General features: G+C 40.4%; 1 protein-coding gene across 6 annotated transcripts in view; it reads right to left on the reverse strand.

The window, feature by feature from the left end:
• Window positions 1–17,727, reverse strand: part of LOC140476967 (DNA topoisomerase 1-like) — a 137,757-nt gene that overhangs the window by 24,785 nt on the left and 95,245 nt on the right. For all 6 annotated transcript variants that reach the window (XM_072570009.1, XM_072570010.1, XM_072570008.1 and 3 more), the window contains 2 exons: window positions 11,380–11,501; window positions 7,182–7,304 (listed from right to left, as the gene is read on the reverse strand). In XM_072570009.1, coding sequence (XP_072426110.1) covers window positions 7,182–7,304; window positions 11,380–11,501 — 245 coding nt within the window. The remainder of the gene's footprint in view (window positions 1–7,181; window positions 7,305–11,379; window positions 11,502–17,727) is intronic.

Genomic DNA, 17,727 nt, shown 5'->3' on the forward strand with positions numbered 1-17,727 from the left:
CTACAGCAGCTGTTCTTCTATAGAGTCTGCACCAGTCAGAAACAAATCATCTAATTATACTAATGCCATTTTCCAGCACTTGACCCATGCCTTGGTATCGGAAGTCTACATAAAATATTTCTTAGAAATTATGGAAGTCAATGTATATCACTCTTATGTATATCAGACAGTTCCAGATTTCCACCATGCTGAGGGAAGATTTTTCTCAAATCCCCTCCAAGACTCCTGCTCTTTACCTTAACCTATGCCGTCTGGTCATTGATTCCTCTTGCTGTCTACCCTATGGCCCATTATAATTTTATGCATTTCAATCACCCACTCAGTCATCCCTGTTCCAAGGAAAACAAGCTTGTTTTTCCAATACCTCTTCATAACTAAAACTATCCAGCCCAGGCAACATCTACTAAATTTCTGCAATCACATTCCTCCTATGATGTCAAATCCAGAAGCAGACACTCTAGCTATTGCCAAACCAACCTTCCTGCCTTTAAGTTCTACCCCTTTGGCTAATAATGACGACTGTTTCATTTGCTGCTGCATTGTTTTGGAACTTTGGAAAAAAACAAGTCAAAACAACAGCAGTCTTAAAAGGGAAAAGAACTGACAAAGGAAGCACATGGTGAGGTCAGTGCAGGACAGAGAGAAAGAAACTGACAACAGTGAACCTACTGCCTTTGCTATTTGAATTCATGTATCCCTGTACATCGGAGTGCGTTTGGGAAAATTAACAAACAGTGAAATTCACAACTGATCTTGGAGGAATGGTTGGGCGAAGTTCATAGCACACAATCGGAGAAGTTAATCATCGTTTTAAGTGTGGCCTACAGAGAATCTGCAGTAGTGAGTGGAGTGGGTCCTTTCTTGATTATGTGTTTTTGGAGATACGTCTCTTGATTAAACTTAAAATATAAGCCATAACTATTAATTTAACCTGGGGCAGTGTTTAGTGGAGGAATAAGACGGTGTTATTTTCTGGGTCTGTAGATTGTGAAGGAGCAAAAATGGCCTTTAGTACAGTGATATGTACTTCTTGTCAGATGTGGGAGTTTAAAGAGAGTTTAAGGGTTACTGTGGATTATATCTGCCATAAATGCTGATGGTTGCAAATCTTATCAGATCAAATGGATTGGTTAGAGAGATAGTTAGAAGCAATGAGGAATTTGCAACAACAGTACATGATGGATGGCAGTTATAAGAAGGTGGCGGGGGGGGGAGAAGAGTCTCAGATACAGTCATATAGAAGGGTTAACTCTAGGAAAGGTAAGAGGTAGGCAGCAGCCTTCTGTGGCTATACCCATTTCAAACAAGTATGCTGTTTTGGAAAATGTAAGGGACGATGGATTTTCGAGGAACGTTGCACGAACAGCCAAGTTTCTGGTATTGTGACTGGCTCTAAAGCAATGAGGGGTACGTCGGGTTCCAAGAGATCAATTGTGTTAGGGGACTCTTTAGTCCAAGGTACAGACAGACGTTTGTGGCCAGCAGCAAAAAAATCAGAATGGTGTTGCTTCCCTGGTGCCAGGATCAAGGATGTCTCGGAGAGGGTGCAGAATGTTATCAGGGGGAGAGGGGCCAGCAAGAGTTCATTGTCCACATTGGAACCAATGACATAGGAAGGGAAAAGGTTGAGATTCTGAAGGGAGATTACAGAGAGTTATGCAGCAATTCAAAAAGGAGGTCAGAGTGTAGTAATCTCTGGATTACTCCTGGTGCTACAAGCATGTGAGGGCAGGAATAGGAGGATAGAACAGTTGAATGCATGGCTGAGGAGCTGGTGTATGGGAGAAGGATTCACATTTTTGGACCATTGGAATCTCTTTTGGGGTAGAAGTGACCTGTACAAGAAAGACGGTTTGCACCTAAATTGGAAGGGGACTAATATACTAGCAGGAAGATATACTGGAGCTGCTCAGGATTTAAACTAGTAAGGTGGGACCCAGGGAGATAGTGAGGAAAGAGATCAACCTGAGACTGGTACAGTTGAGAACAGGTGAGTCAAACAGTCAGGGCAGACAGGGACTAGGTAGGACTAATAAATTAAACCGCATTTATTTCAATGCAAAGGGTCTAACAGGGAAGGCAGATGAACTCAGGGCACGGTTAGAAACATGGGACTGAGATATCATAGCAATTACAGAAACATGGCTCAAGGGTGGGCAGGATTGGCAGCGTAATGTTCCAGGATACAAATGCTATAGGAAGGATAGAAAGGGAGGCAAGAGAGGAGGGGGAGTGGCATTTTTGAAAGGGGATAGCATTATAGTTGTGCTGAGGGAGGATATTCCTGGAAATACATCCAGGGAAGTTATTTGGGTGGAACTGAGAAATAAGAAAGGGATGATCACCTTATTGGGATTGTATTATAGATCTCCTAATAGTCAGAGGGAAATTAAGAAACAAACTTGTAAGGAGATCTCAGCTATCTGTAAGAAGGGTGGTTATTGTAGGGGATTTTTTTACTTTCCGAACATAGACTGGGACTGCCATAGTGTTAAGGGTTTAGATGGAGAGGAATTTGTTAAGTGTGTATCAGAAAATGTTCTGATTCAGTATGAGAAATGTTCCTACTAGAGAAGGTGCAAAACTTGACCTAGTCTTGGGAAATAAGGCAGGGCAGGTGACTGAGGTGTCAGTGGGGGAGCACTTTAGGGCCAGCGACCATAATTCTATTAGTTTAAAATAGTGACGGAAAAGTTTAAGTTCTAAAATTGGCCATTCTCCAATTTAATGTTATTAGGCAAGAACTTTCTAAAGCTGATTGGGGGCAGATGTTCGCAGGTAAAGGGACAGCTAGAAAATGGGAAGCCTTCAGAAATGAGATAATGAGATTCCAGAGAAAGTATATTCCTGTTAGGGTGAAAGGAAAGGTTGGTAGGTATAGGGAATGCTGGATGACTAAAGAAATTGAGGGTTTGGTTAAGAAAACGAAGGAAGCATATGTAAGGTATAGACAGGATAGATCAAGTGGATCCTTAGAGGAGTATAAAGGCAGTAGGAGTATACTTAAGAGGGAAATCAGAAGGGCAAAAAGGGGACATGAAATAGCTTTGGCATAGAGTTAAGGAGCAGCCAAAGGGTTTTTACAAATACATTAAGGACAAAAGGATAACTAGGGAGAGTGTACCTGGCTAGGTAACATCATCAGTAGTGACCTCCAAGTGAAGCGATACCTCAGAAAACGAACAAGAAATGACATCACCACAAACCCCAGGAACGCCATCTGGGACAAACATATAAATAGAAAGCAGGAGACAACAGCTTCGTTTCACTTGGAGGTCGCCACTGATGATGTTACCTAGCCAGGTAATGAAACGTCTGGATATCAAACCTACAGCTCAGCGAGCAAAGCTACACGCTAAACTTCAACCCGAGTTACAAACCTTCACAAACCTTGCATAACTAGGGAGAGAATAGGGCCCCTCAAAGATCAGCAAGGCGGCCTTTGTGTGGAGCTGCAGAAAATGGGGGAGATACTAAACGAGTATTTTGCATCAGTATTTACTGTGGAAAAGGACATTGAAGATATAAAAGTAGTGAAATAAATGGTGACACCTTGCAAAATGTCCATATTACAGAGGAGGAAGTGCTGGATGTCTTGAAATGCATAAAGGTGGAGAAATCCCCAGGACCTGATCAGGTGTACCCTAGAACTCCGTGGGAAGCTAGAAAAGTGATTGCTGGGCCTCTTGCTGAGATATTTGTATCGTCGATAGTAACAGGTGAGGTGCTGGAAGGCTGGAGGTTGGCTAACATGGTGCCACTGTTAAAGAAGGGTGGTAAAGACAAGCCAGGGAATTATAGACCAGTGAGCCTGACCTTGGTGGTGGACAAGTTGTTGGAGGCAATCCTGAGGGACAGGATGTACATGTATTTGGAAAAGCAAAGACTGATTAGGGATAGTCAACATGGCTTTGTGCATGGAAAGTCATGTCTCAAACTTGATTGAGCTTTTTGAAGAAGTAACAGAGAAGATTGATGAGGGCAGAGCAGTAGATGTGATCTATATGGACTTCAGTAAGGCGATCAACAAGGTTCCCCATGGGAGACTGATTAGCAAGGTCAGATCGCACCTTCCAACCCATGATCCCTAAAATCTAGATGGTCAAAGGCAAGTGCAGCCAAAAAATCATCTGCATGCTCCACTTCAAGGCACAGACCATCTTGACTTGGAACTACAACTCTGTCACTACCACTGGGTCAATATCCTAGAACCCACTTTCTTACTATGTGTGTTCCAAAGCCCCAAGGGTCGTAGTTGCTCAAAAAGGCAGATCATCACCTTCATCATGATTATCGATGGGCAATAAATATGGTCCTATACCCACAACTATGAACGAAGAAATAAAATGGCACTTCCACTATCACAATGGGTTCCATTTGCTCTCGAGTGACAGCTTTAAGGTACACAATTCTGTGAAGAAATTTAGTCTTTTTTCAATTCTTTCATCAAACTCCACATCAGTAATAACCCAGCATAAATTGAAGTATTGCTTTCAGCTGAACAACAATTATGGTGATAAAATGATTCTTAGATATTGAGTGGTCGAAGTGCAAAAGCAGATATGTAGCTTGTCCCAGTAAACAATATTATAAATAGATCCCAGAAGAACATCCTAATGAATAGATCAGTAATATATTTTAATACTATAAGTCTGGTCTGGGCAAACACTCAGTGATGTTATTTCTACAACTGACAACACATACTATCAAGGCAAGGTATGGCTTCCAAGCTGATTTTTCTGGAAAAGATTTTAGCTCCTTCTGTGACAGGGGTGAATGGATGCTATGTAGGGCTATTTGGTTGTGACAATAACATCCTCCATTAGTTAAATTTGATTACATGAAGGCCCTAAATTCCAGTCGTTATTTTAAATAATTTCAGTCCTATTTTATGTAGCACCGTGATTATACAATGGCATAAAAACTTCTTGAAGTTTGTGTTGTTGAAGATGTCTCCTAGTTTACCAGTGAAGATTATTTTCCAAATGATGTAAAATAAAGACTGCTTGATGTCTGAACAAAGACCCGGTGTTTCAGTTGCCTGCCACTTCGAAACACTACCCTTTCCGTGGGCCAACACTCGTCTCTGGCTTGCTGCAGTGCTCTAATGAAGCTCAGCACAAGCTGGACAGATGACTCCTCATTTTCTGCTTGGGTACCCTGCAGCCTTCTGAATTTAATATAGTGTTCATCAACTTTAGGATTTGAGATCTCCCATGTCCTTATGACCCCTAGATGCCTTATTATCACAGTCTGGATCATACACAACCCATTGTTAGCCTCAAACAATCCCCACTAATAGCTATTCATCCTTCTAGCCAGATCATTATCCTTTGTATATCCAACTGTTCTTTGCTCTGTTTGGACTCTACCCCACCTATTGTTTCCTCCTTACCCCCTCTTCCAACCCTATCTTCGGTGTATAAATCAACATTTCCCTCGCTAACATCAGTCCTGAGGAAGGGTCACTTGTACAGAAATACTGACTTTGACTTCTCTTCAAAGATGCTGCCTATTGAGCTTTTCCATCAACTGCTTTTGGATTCTGTGTTAAACAAACAATTTGCAGAGTAACGATTTCTTTGATCTTCATCTCAAAGCAACTCCTAATAAACTGGTATGGCGTTTTGGCATTTCTTGTCCTAAACATTCCCTCAGTGAAATTCCTCTCAATGACATTGGCTAATAATATTTAACATTTATGTTGCATTTGTGATGTCAGCCGAAGCAAAGGAGAGAAGTGGGCTGTAAATATGGAAGCCTGACAGACTTTTAAAAACAAAGTCAGTTAGGTTAAAAAAAAATGGAAAGCAGTCTCCATCTCTAAATGGAATATTTCATTTGCTGAACAATGCACATTCTTCACCTGTTCTGCATTTTGCTTACTGAAGTGCAAGAGTTCATTACACAGATTGACAATAGGAAAAACTAATATGAGAAACTCCGATTTGGCAGCATGGCTGGAGAGAGAAAGAGCTAACATTCAGCCCATGACAACTCATCTTTAGAACTGAAAGGTGGGCTGGAAAATATGACAACTCCTCATCATAGTTCTTACCTTGTTAAGAGATGAGGTGATGGTGAAGTTGCCCAGAGAAAAAGATAAAAGGGAATGCCAACAGTAGTGAAAGAGGGATTGAGATGCAAAATGGTTGCTACTGGTTGTCAATAGTAGAAAATAATGGTAGTTACACTGAATTATGTTTCAGTGTTGCTGGGACAAAATCCTGGAAATCTCTCCCTTACAGCACTGTGGGTCTACCTACACAGTGGTTCAAGAAGGTAGCTCATTCCCACCTTCTCAAGGTTGTTTATGGATAGGCAATAATACCCACCTTCCACAAGTGAAAAAAAATCTTAGCAATAGAATATTAACCAGCTGTCGTCATATATTGACAAGGATGGACCATAGGTAGATTAGGAAGAAACATTTATTCGTTAAAATAATGGCTTGCACAATACCTGCTCTGAAATGGTGAACATTCCAGTTTTCAGAAGTAAGCTGCCCTTTGGGTCCTATAATGAATCAAACTGCTTCATCCCCAAGATGACTGTGGAATTAGGAATAAGTGTCTATACAAGCGCATAACAATGGAAGAGGCCATTTCACCCAATGCTGAATTCTGACAGAGCATTTCATGTAAGTCTTACCAACATACTTTGTCCCCTTGCCTCTATCTTAAGAGTTTTCTCACAACTGACCTTAGACTAACTAGTACTTGTTACTCATTTTCTCTTGCTCTCTCTTCCAGAGAAAAAAAGTGCTGCTAGTTTGATTTATTTCCAATTCCATGGCACAACTTCCACAAAAATAAAACTTTAGATTTTAAGATCTGGATGTTTTACCACTTTTGCCCTTTTTATTATTATTTGTTGTTTTTTTATAATTTCTGGTTTAATAACTAAGGTAGTGCTGAAGAATGGTGACCTTGTACACTTCACTTTACTCCTATTCTTGAGTACACGTGACAATAAAATCGAACTCAAATTTTAACAAAGGGTCAGGTTTGTGCTTAACGGTTATTGTGCATTGTTTGCTGGCATTCACGGTCTCTACTCTCAAACAAAGATTGATCATTTTGGTGAGGTGCTAGTACCTGCAAGATTATACTTTGGCATGCAATGACTCGAGGGACAAGAAGTTAATTTTAAAAAAACTTTTACGAAAAATGTTTTCTCACCTGTTTCTCCTCCTTGGGCAATGCTTTCTTGGCCTCTGCTTTTTCAGTGAAGTATTGATGCATTTGTGTGAAATCACATTTATCTAGGTCGGTAATTATTTTTTTCTCTTGCTCATTCATTTCCTGCAATCAAGTGGAAGGCCAAAACAGTAAATGACTTATGTTAACACAGAATTTATCTCTAAGAGTAGTTCACACACTTTTATTTTTGTTGGCAGCAGCAATCAAATCAAGCTGTACTTTGGTATCAAATCATTCTGTATATAGTGGTGCACAAAATTAAAACTGTCAGACAAAAAACAATCCAAATATTTTGACGACAATAATTTGGAAATCTCTCTCCATTCCTGTTGGAGAAGTAAAAGTTGACCAGGAGTCCATATTACCTTTTATTTTACACACTGGACCATGAGCCATAGGAGCAGAAAAAGGCTATTCAGCCCCTTGAGTCTGCTTTGATTTGATAATCCTCAAATCCACATTCCTGCCATTTCCCCTATAACTCTTTATTCCATTACTGATTAAAATCTCTCTCTCTCATCTGTGAATATACTTTACAAACTAACCTCAGCCATTCTCGATGTTAAAGAATTTCAGAGATTCACTATGCTCAGACAAGGAATTCCTCTCAGCTTGGTCTTAAATGTGCAATCCCTTTTTTTTGAGGTTTTGCCCTCTCCCAACCTTTCGTCACCTAACTAATCTCTTTGTCTTTTGTATCTTTTGTAAGGGGTGATCTGAGTCAGGAGATGATTTAGCTCTTTGAAATTATGCAATGTCACTGATTGCATAAGCAGGCAGCTTATTCTATAGTCTATTATTTGGTCAAAGGCAGAGCTAAATATGACCTAACACTATCTTTGCATAACATATATGCATCATTCCAGGTCCTCTATAGTCACACAGTAAAAACATATATTGTGTCACTACAGTCATTATCTGAATAATATATGACAATGGCTGATAGTTATCAAATTGCATAGTGGGATGTAATGCATCCAAATAACAGGTACTTAAATTAATCTAAACAAGCTATTTTGTTTTACCCACAGAGTAAATGGAGTGAAGAAAGCTTCAAACTAGTGATATTCAGTAATCCATTTACTTCCACTATTTACCTGCACAATCTTGATGCTTAATGCTCAGTTACATACAATAGCTAAAATGTCAGCTCAGCAGAATCCATATCAGATTATTGGAAAATTTATAAAAGCACCAAGCATGAAACTTGATGTATTAAAGTCAAACTGCATCACATCATTAGGTTGTGTAATAGATACCAACAGGAAGACTGGAAGTTTCAAAATTTCTTAAATAGCTGAGATGTAACATTCTAATACACAGAATCTGAGTTCATCACACCATAGGGATGACTGCTGTTCAGTTTGCATTAAAGGTTGCAGACTGAATTTCTGCAAAGTTGGGTGACTCAAGATCCCTTTAAAAATACAAGTGGGACCAGATTCTCATTCTCAACCCATTCCAGTTTCTCACAATTCTGATGGGCATGGATAAAGTTCAGCCATTCAAATATACCAATTCCACCCTTGACTTTACCATGGGCATGGGCAGTTTAAATGCTACATAATTTTAATGGAGTCGGGCTTCTTTCAGTAAGCAGACAAGGTGTGTGAATTCTCAGAAGGAAACAAAAGGAGGCATGAACCATGGTGGAAACCCAGTCTGAAATGAGGAATTCAAGACACAGTCAAATGCACAAAACAAAATTTGCTGGAAGAACTCAGCAGGTCGGTCAGCATTGGCACCTGTTATTAAGTTTAAAAAATGCCAGGCAGATGCTACAGGAATATCTCATTTTCCAGTTTGGCACTTTACAGTCTCTATGATTCAACATTTCTCAATTTTTCTTTCATCCAGCACTTGCCCCAGGCCATGTGTTGCTGACTTCGCTAAGCAAAGTAGACCTATTTTCTCCTTTTGTCACCCATTTTCACATTTCCATCTCTCGGTTTACCACTTTCTTTATCTTTTGTTTTGGACTTCTTTGTAAAACGGGCAGCAGATACAAGAGAACATCAAAACCTGCAAGCTGTGATCAGGACGTAAGAAATTTGCAAGGGATATAGATGGTTGAGTGAGTGGGCAAAAACTTGGCAGATGGGAGTTTAATATAGGAAAGAATGAGGTTATTCACTTTGGAAGACTTATTTAAATGGAAAGAAAGTGGTATTTCAAAAGTGCAACAGAGGCATTTAGGTGTGCTTGTGTGAAAGACAAAAGTTAGTATTTAAATGCAACACATAATTAAGGCGGCAGTTAGAATTTTGACTGATATTTCAAAGGGGTTGGAGTTTTAAAACAGAGAAATCTTATTGCAACTATAGAGGGTGTTGGTGAGGCTGCACCTGGAAATATTGTTCAGTAATGGTCCCTATGCTTAAAAATGAATATATTGGCCTTGAAAAAAAAACTAGGATGAAGAGATTGAAGGCTGAAAAGGTTCCTCTATATTTGTTAGAGTTTATAACAATTAAGAGTGAAGAGGGTGATTTTATTGAAACATACAAGATTCTGAGGGAGGTAATTTTACTTAATAATCTCATCAATCTCTATGGCCACCAAAACCTGACTCTGAATTTTCATTCTGCTCATCTCCCAGGAGAAAAATAGAATAGGTAGCAGCCTTTTTAAAGAGTCAGGTCTGCCAGATTAGGAAGTTTCCCAACACAACCTTCCTGCCTCTTCTACTTCTTTGCATAGATAAATTGGAATGAGAGAGAAATTCCAACATGGCAGATGGTGAAATCTGGAATTAAAATCTAACGCAAGTGACCACGGTTAATTGCTTCTCTATTTTGACAAAATATTATTCAACGAACAACTATCTCCTTAAATCTTCAATGACATCAACTTAATTAAATACAGCAATATCACTACTTGGTGGAGGAGAAAATCACTCATAACCTGAAGCCTCATCTGACCAGTCAACCCAACAAGGTTGTGCAGAATCAAACAACTATTTTCAGTGATTTCCCTCCTTGAATATTCAAAAAGCACCTCCACTATAATAGACTTGAACTTTATAGATATTAAATACACTCACTTAGATGGGTGCAGCTACCAACACCATTATAAAAACTATCCAGCACAAACCAGTTCATTTGACTGGTGCCCTTTCCACAGGGGGCAATATTCATACTCCACTACCAGCACTGCAATTCGTGTAGAGTAGATGCCAAAAAACAGGATGCACAATTCCTCAAGCTCAACTTGACAGAATTTCAAATCCTCAACCTTCAAGACCAAAACTGTCAAATCATTGGAATGAATCTACCTACAAGGTCCCTCCAATTTATATAGCATTCCCATCTTCATTACTAGATCAAAGGGATGTCTTACCATGAACAGAAGAACAGGAGCAGGCCATAACGTCCTTGAACTTGTTCTACTAGTCAGTGAGATCACAGCTGATCAGTGACCAAACTCCAGAAAACTACCTTTGTCTTATATTCTTTGAGGACTTGACCAATAAAAACCTTAAATTATTCATTTAAAACTCAGGTTATCTAAAATTGCCATCTGCAGAAGTGAATTCCAAATTTCTGCTATCCTTATCAATCATTTATTGGAGGAGGATGTGTAGTGACTCAAGAAGGCCTATTACTGCACTTACTCAAGTTAACTACATTTAGACAGTGAAAGCAGCTTACCAATCTTGTCCATAACCTAAGAATGAATGATTAAAAAAAAGTATAAGTACCGTTCACATTGTGGTTTATGCTGGACCAGCTTAGATTCAGTTCAGGGAGTGTAACAACATTTGCAGAAGTAACCATAGGGACAAAGCAAGATGTGTAAAGTCTGCTCTCAGTTTTCATTAAGGTTATAAACCTGCAGTTTTGATTTGCCTGCTCACTAATGCAACAGATTTACAGGACATTTTAAGTTTTAAATTTCACGTGCACTTTTTTTCCTAATGAATTACATTCTTGTTAAAACGTTGATATTCAAAGAAATGAATTGTCTCAAATCAAACCTATGTAAATCACTTCAGTCATTTTCAGTTGAACCTTAAAACACAGAAGTCAGTCTCTCTCCTTTCTTCTAATCTACAGTCTTTTAAAGTCCAAGCTTTGCAACACTTAATTAATAATTTGTCAGATAGTCATGGCCTTTGATTCTGCTCTTCAATTTTAGATTTTACCCTTTTTATATTTCTCAATGAAGAGAGACATACCTTCTTCCAGTCATGAAAAAAGTTTTGCCTGAAGACATCCTTTGTAGTGTACTCATGATCCAGCATCTTAGCATAGAAGGTAGCCACTTCTTCTGCTGCCAGGCTTAATTTCATAGGACTACCTACACAAACAAGCCATCAAATATAAAGAGGTAAAGAGGATCTAACAACAAACCAACAGTTACACAAGATTTGCAAATTTAAATCAAACGTTGGGCTGGCTTTGTACTTTCGTCAACTAAAAATTGAAAAGGAAAATAGTGGTTACTGTTTATAACTTTGCCAGTACAGCTGTACTACAAATTTAAGTTTTTATATAAAAATTACTAGAAATATTCAGAAAGTCCATCAGCAGCTGTGGTGGCACTGAAAGGGTCATCAATTGGAAACGCCAATCCCTTTTCTCTCTCTCCAAATGCTGAGCATTTTAAATATTTTCTATTTCTATCTCAGTTTTCTACTATCTACAATAGTCAGTTCTTAAAGGTAACTTCTCTTTTCAAAAGTTCTTATCTCCTTGTACAATTTAAGCTTTTTAACTATTGTCGTGGTTCTGTTCACCGAGCTGGGAATTTGTCTTGCAAACGTTTCGTCCCCTGTCTAGGTGACATCCTCAGTGCTTGGGAGCCTCCTGTGAAGCACTTCTGTGACGTTTCCTCCGGCATTTATAGTGGCCTGTCTCTGCCGCTTCCGGTTGTCAGTTCGAGCTGTCCGCTGCAGTGACCGGTATATTGGGTCCAGGTCGATGTGTTTGTTGATAGAGTCTGTGGGTGAGTGCCATGCCTCTAGGAATTCCCTGGCTGTTCTCTGTTTGGCTTGTCATATAATAGTAGTGTTGTCCCAGTCGAACTCATGTTGCTTGTCTTCTGCGTGTGGGGCTACTACAGCTAGCTGGTCGTGTCGTTTCGTGGCTAGTTGGCGTTCATGGATACGGATCGTTAGCTGTCTTCCTGTTTGTCCTGTGTAGTGTTTTGTACAGTCCTTGCATGGGATTGTGTACACTACATTGGTTTTGCACAAAACACTACACAGGACAAACAGGAAGACAGTGGTAGTAGAGTCAGAAACATTAGGGACATTTAAGAGACTCTTGGATAGGCACACTGATTATAGTAAAATGAAGGGTACGTAAGGTTAGTTTGATCTTAGAGTGGGATTAAAAAGGTTGGCACAACCTTGAGGGCCAAAGGGCCTGTACTATACTGCTCTATGTTCTAAAACTGAACACAATACTCCAAGTGCAGCCTCACCAACATCCTGTACAACTGCAACAAAACTTCCAACTTCCATACTCAATGTCCTGACTGATGAAGGCCAGTGTGCCAAAAGCCTTCTTTACTTCTCTGTCTACCTATGACTCCACTTTCAGAGAACCGTGTGCCTGTTCTACTACACTCCTTAAGGCTCTACCATTCACTATGAAACTCCTACATTGATTCGAATTTCCAAAATTCAAAACCTCACATTGCCAATCAGGTCTCTATCTATGGCAGTTCACTACTCCCAATCCCATGTGTCTAATTTTACTTGCTAATGTTTTTAATATGGGACCTTGTTGAAAGCCTGAAAGGCCATGTAAACAATATCCACTGGCTGTCCCTTATGAATTTTACTAATTAAATCTTCAAAACAATTCCATTTGTAAAGCATGATAGGTCTTTTGTAAATCAAACCTACGCTGAATGCCCAATTCTCACTGTTTGCCCAAGTGGTCCGTTATTAAATCTGTTATGGTCTGTATTTCCCCACTAACAATACGAGGCTAATAAGTCTGTACAATTTCCTATTTTCACCCCACCTCCTTGTTAAAGTAGTGTGGTTACATTACCTACCCTCCAACCCACAGAAACTGTTCTAGAGTCTATACAATCTTGAAAGGTGAGCCTCCAATTCATTCATTGTTTGTAGGATTTGTGGCCTTTTACCCCATCAATTTACACACACACACACACACACACACACACACACACCTTGGCATGTTTGCGATGTTAGGTGTCATCCCTTGTGAAAGCAGAGTCAAAATATGTATTTAATTGGTCTACAGTCTCTTTTCTCTATTATATATCTTCCCTCATTTCTAACTGTAAGAGACCTGCATTTGTCCTACCTAGTTATTTTTCTCTTCACATATCTACAGAAGTTTTTAAAATCAGTTTGTATATTCCTTGTATTGTTACGCTCATCTCCTTCTTCCCCTCCTCTTAAATCAGTTTGTCATCTTTTGCTGAAATCCAAACTGCTTCCGATTTTCAGGTTTGCTGCTTTTTTTTGCCTATTTGTACGCCCCTTTCTTAGATCTGATGCTATTCCTAATTTCTGTTAGTTATAGACAGACCACATTTCCCATTTTAATAATTGAAACCTTTTGTAATCGCAAGTTACTATCTATTGTGCATCTTACCAGCTCTCTACAAATATTCATGCACTTTTACTTAAGAAGAAAAATGACAGAGGATGTAACTCATTACTGGGCTTCAGGAACCTGAAGAAAAGAATCCCCTCCTATTCTAACATTTTAACCAACACATTCTATAGAGCCATAGAGGTGTACACTATGGAAACAGACCCTTCAGTCCAACTTGTCCATGCCGACCATATATCCTAACTTAATCTAGTCCCATTTACCACCATTTGGACCATATCCCTCTTAAACCCTTCCTATTCAGATACCCATCCAGATGCCTTTTAAATGTTGTAATTGCAACAGCCTCTACCACTTCCTTTGGCATCTCATTCCATGCGCACACAACCCTCTGCATGAAAGAGTTGCCCCTTAGGTCCCTTTAAATCTTACCCATCTCAGCCTAAACCTATGCCCTCTAGTTCTGGACTCCCACATTCCAGGGAAAAGACCTTATCTATTCATCCAATCCATACCCCTCATGATTTTATAAACCCCAAAAGGTTACTTGTCAGCTCTGAGATAGCTTAGGTTAGTCTAGTCCCATTTGCCAGCATTTGGCCCACACCCCTCTAAAGCCTTCCTACTCATATACCCATCCAGATGCCTTTTAAATGCTGTAACCGTACCAGCCTCCACCACTTCCTCTGGTAGCGTGAAAAAGTTGCTCCTCCGGTCTCTTTTAAATCTTTCCCCTTTCACCTTAAACCTATGCCCACTAGCTTTGGACTCCCTCATCCAGGAAAATAAAATCACTTTGGCTATTTATCCTATTCATACTGCTCATGATGTTATAAACCTCTATAAAGGTCATCCATCATCCTCAGATGCTCCAGGGAAAATAGCACCAGTCTATTCAGTCTCTTCCTATAGCTCAAACCCTCCAACCCTGGCATTCTCCTTGTAAATCTTTACTGAAGCCTTCCAAGTTTCACAACATCCTTCCTAGAGCAGGGAGACCAGAAGTGAATGCATTATTCCAAAATGGCCTAACCAATGTCTTGTACAGCCACAACATGACCTCCTGACTCTATACTCAATGCACTGACCAATAAAGACAAGCACACGAAACACTTCCTACAGTAGTCAAAGATGTGTGGGGTACTGGAAAAGCACCATAAGACCAAAAGACATAGGAGTGGAAGTAAGGCCATTCGGGCCATCGAGTCCACTCCGCCATTCGATCATGGCTGCTGGGCACTTCAACTCCACTTACCCGCATTCTCCCCGTAGCCCTTAATTCCCCGAGACAACAAGAATCTATCAATCTCTGCCTTGAAGACATTTAGCGTCCCGGCCTCCACTGCACTCTGCGGCAATGAATTCCACAGGCCCACCACTCTCTGGCTGAAGAAATGTCTCCGCATTTCTGTTCTGAATTTACCCCCTCTAATTCTAAGGCTGTGTCCACGGGTCCTAGTCTCCTCACCTAACGGAAACAATTTCCTAGCATCCACCCTTTCTAGGCCATGTATTATCTTGTACGTCTCTATTAAGTCTCCCCTTAATCTTCTAAACTCCAATGAATACAATCCCAAGATCCTCAACCGTTCCTCATATGTTAGGCCTACCATTCCAGGGATCATCCGTGTGAATCTCCGCTGGACACGTTCCAGTGCCAATATGTCCTTCCTGAGGTGTGGGGACCAAAACTGGACACAGTACTCCAAATGGGGTCTAACCAGAGCTTTATAAAGTCTCAGCAGCACAATGGTGTTTTTATATTCCAACCCTCTTGAGATAAGTGACAACATTGCATTCGCTTTCTTAATCACGGACTCAACCTGCATGTTGACCTTTAGAGAATCCTCGACTAGCACTCCCAGATCCCTTTGTACTTTGGCTTTATGAATTTTCTCACCGTTTAGAAAGTAGTCTGTGCTTTTATTCTTTTTGCCAAAGTGCAAGACCTCGCATTTATTCACGTTGAATTCAATCAGCCATTTCCTGGGCCACTCTCCCAAACTGTCTAGATCCTTCTGCAGCCTCCCCACTTCCTCAGTACTACCTGCCTGTCCACCTATCTCCATATCATCGGCAAACTTCGCTAGAATGCCCCCAGTCCCTTCATCAGATCATTAATATATAACGCGAACAGCTGTGGCCCCAACACTGAATCCTGCGGGACACCGCTCGTCACCAGCTGCCATTCTGAAAAAGAACCTTTTATCCCATCTCTTTGCCTTCTGTCAGACAGCCAACCCTCAATCCATCCCAGTAGCTCACCTCGAACACCATGGGCCCTCACCTTGCTCAGCAGCCTCCCGTGTGGCACCTTATCAAAGGCCTTTTGGAAGTCTAGACAGACCACATCCACTGGGTTTCCCTGGTCTAACCTGCTTGTCACCTCTTCAAAGAATACCAACAGGTTTGTCAGGCATGACCTCCCCTTAGTAAATCCATGTTGACTTGTTCTAATCAGACTCTGCTCTTCTAAGAATTTAGAAACCTCATCCTTAATGATGGATTCTAGAATTTTACCAACAACCGAGGTTAGGCTAATTGGCCTATAATTTTCTATCTTTTGTCTTGATCCTTTCTTGAACAATGGGGTTACAACAGCGATCTTCCAATCATCCGGGACTTTCCCGGACTCCAGTGACTCTTGAAAAGATCTCAACCAATGCCTCCGCTATTTCCTCAGCTACCTCTCTCAGAACTCTAGGATATATCCCATCGGGGCCAGGAGATTTATCAATTTTAAGACCTTTTAGCTTTTCTAGCACACTCTTTTGTAATGACAACCATACTCAACTCAGCCTCCTGACTCCCTTTAATTGTTGGGATATTACTCCTGTCTTCCACTGTGAAAACTGACGCAAAGTACGTGTTAAGTTCTTCTGCTATTTCCTTATCTCCCATCACTAGGCTTCCAGCATCAGTTTGAAATGGCCCAATGTCTACTTTTGTCTGTCGTTTGTTTCTTATGTATTGAAAGAAACTTTTACTATCGTTTCTAATATTACTGGCTAGCCTACCTTCATATTTGATCTTCTCCTTTCTTAATACTCTCTTTGTTATCCTCTGTTTGTTTTTGTAGCCTTCCCAATCTTCCGATTTCCCACTGCTCTTGGCCACTTTATAGGATCTCTCTTTTTCTTTCATACATTTCCTGACTTCCTTTGTCAGCCATGGCTGTCTAATCCCTCCCTGGACATTCTTTCTTTTCTTGGGGATGAACCTCTGTACAGTGTCCTTAATTATACCCACAAACTACTGCCATTTTTGCTCTACTATCTTCCCCGCTAGGCTCTGCTTCCAGTCTATTTTGTCAGTTCCTCTCTCATGCCCTCATAATTACCTTTATTTAACTGTAACACCATTACATCCGATTTTGCCTTCTCTCTTTCAAACTCCAGACTGAACTCTACCATATTATGATCGCTGCTTCCGAAGGGTTCCCTTACTTGAAGATCTTTTATAAAGTCTGGTTCATTGCAAAGCACTAGGTCCAGAATAGCCTGCTCCCTTGTGGGCTCCATGACAAGCTGTTCCAAAAAGCCATCCTGTAAGCATTCCATGAATTCCCTTTCTTTGGATCCACTGGCAACATTATTTATCCAGTCCACCTGCATATTGAAGTCTCCCATGATCACCGTGACCTTGCCTTTCTGACATGCCTTCTCTATTTCCCGGTACATGTTGTGTGCCTGCTCCTGACCACTGTTAGGAGGTCTGTACACAACTCCAATTATGGTTTTTTTGCCTTTGTGGTTCCTCAATTCCACCCACAGACTCCACATCATCTGACACTATGTTATTCAGTGCCATACATTTAATATTGTTCTTAACAAACAAGGCAACCCCACCCCTTCTGCCGACCTCCCTGTCTTTTCGATAAGTTGAAAATCCTTGGAGGTCTAACTGCCAGTCCTGACCCCCCTGTAACCAAGTCTCTGTGATGCCTACCACATCATAATCATTTACTATGATCTGTGCCATTAGTT

Source organism: Chiloscyllium punctatum, chromosome 5 (assembly GCF_047496795.1).
Source record: "Chiloscyllium punctatum isolate Juve2018m chromosome 5, sChiPun1.3, whole genome shotgun sequence".
Taxonomy (NCBI): domain Eukaryota; kingdom Metazoa; phylum Chordata; class Chondrichthyes; order Orectolobiformes; family Hemiscylliidae; genus Chiloscyllium; species Chiloscyllium punctatum.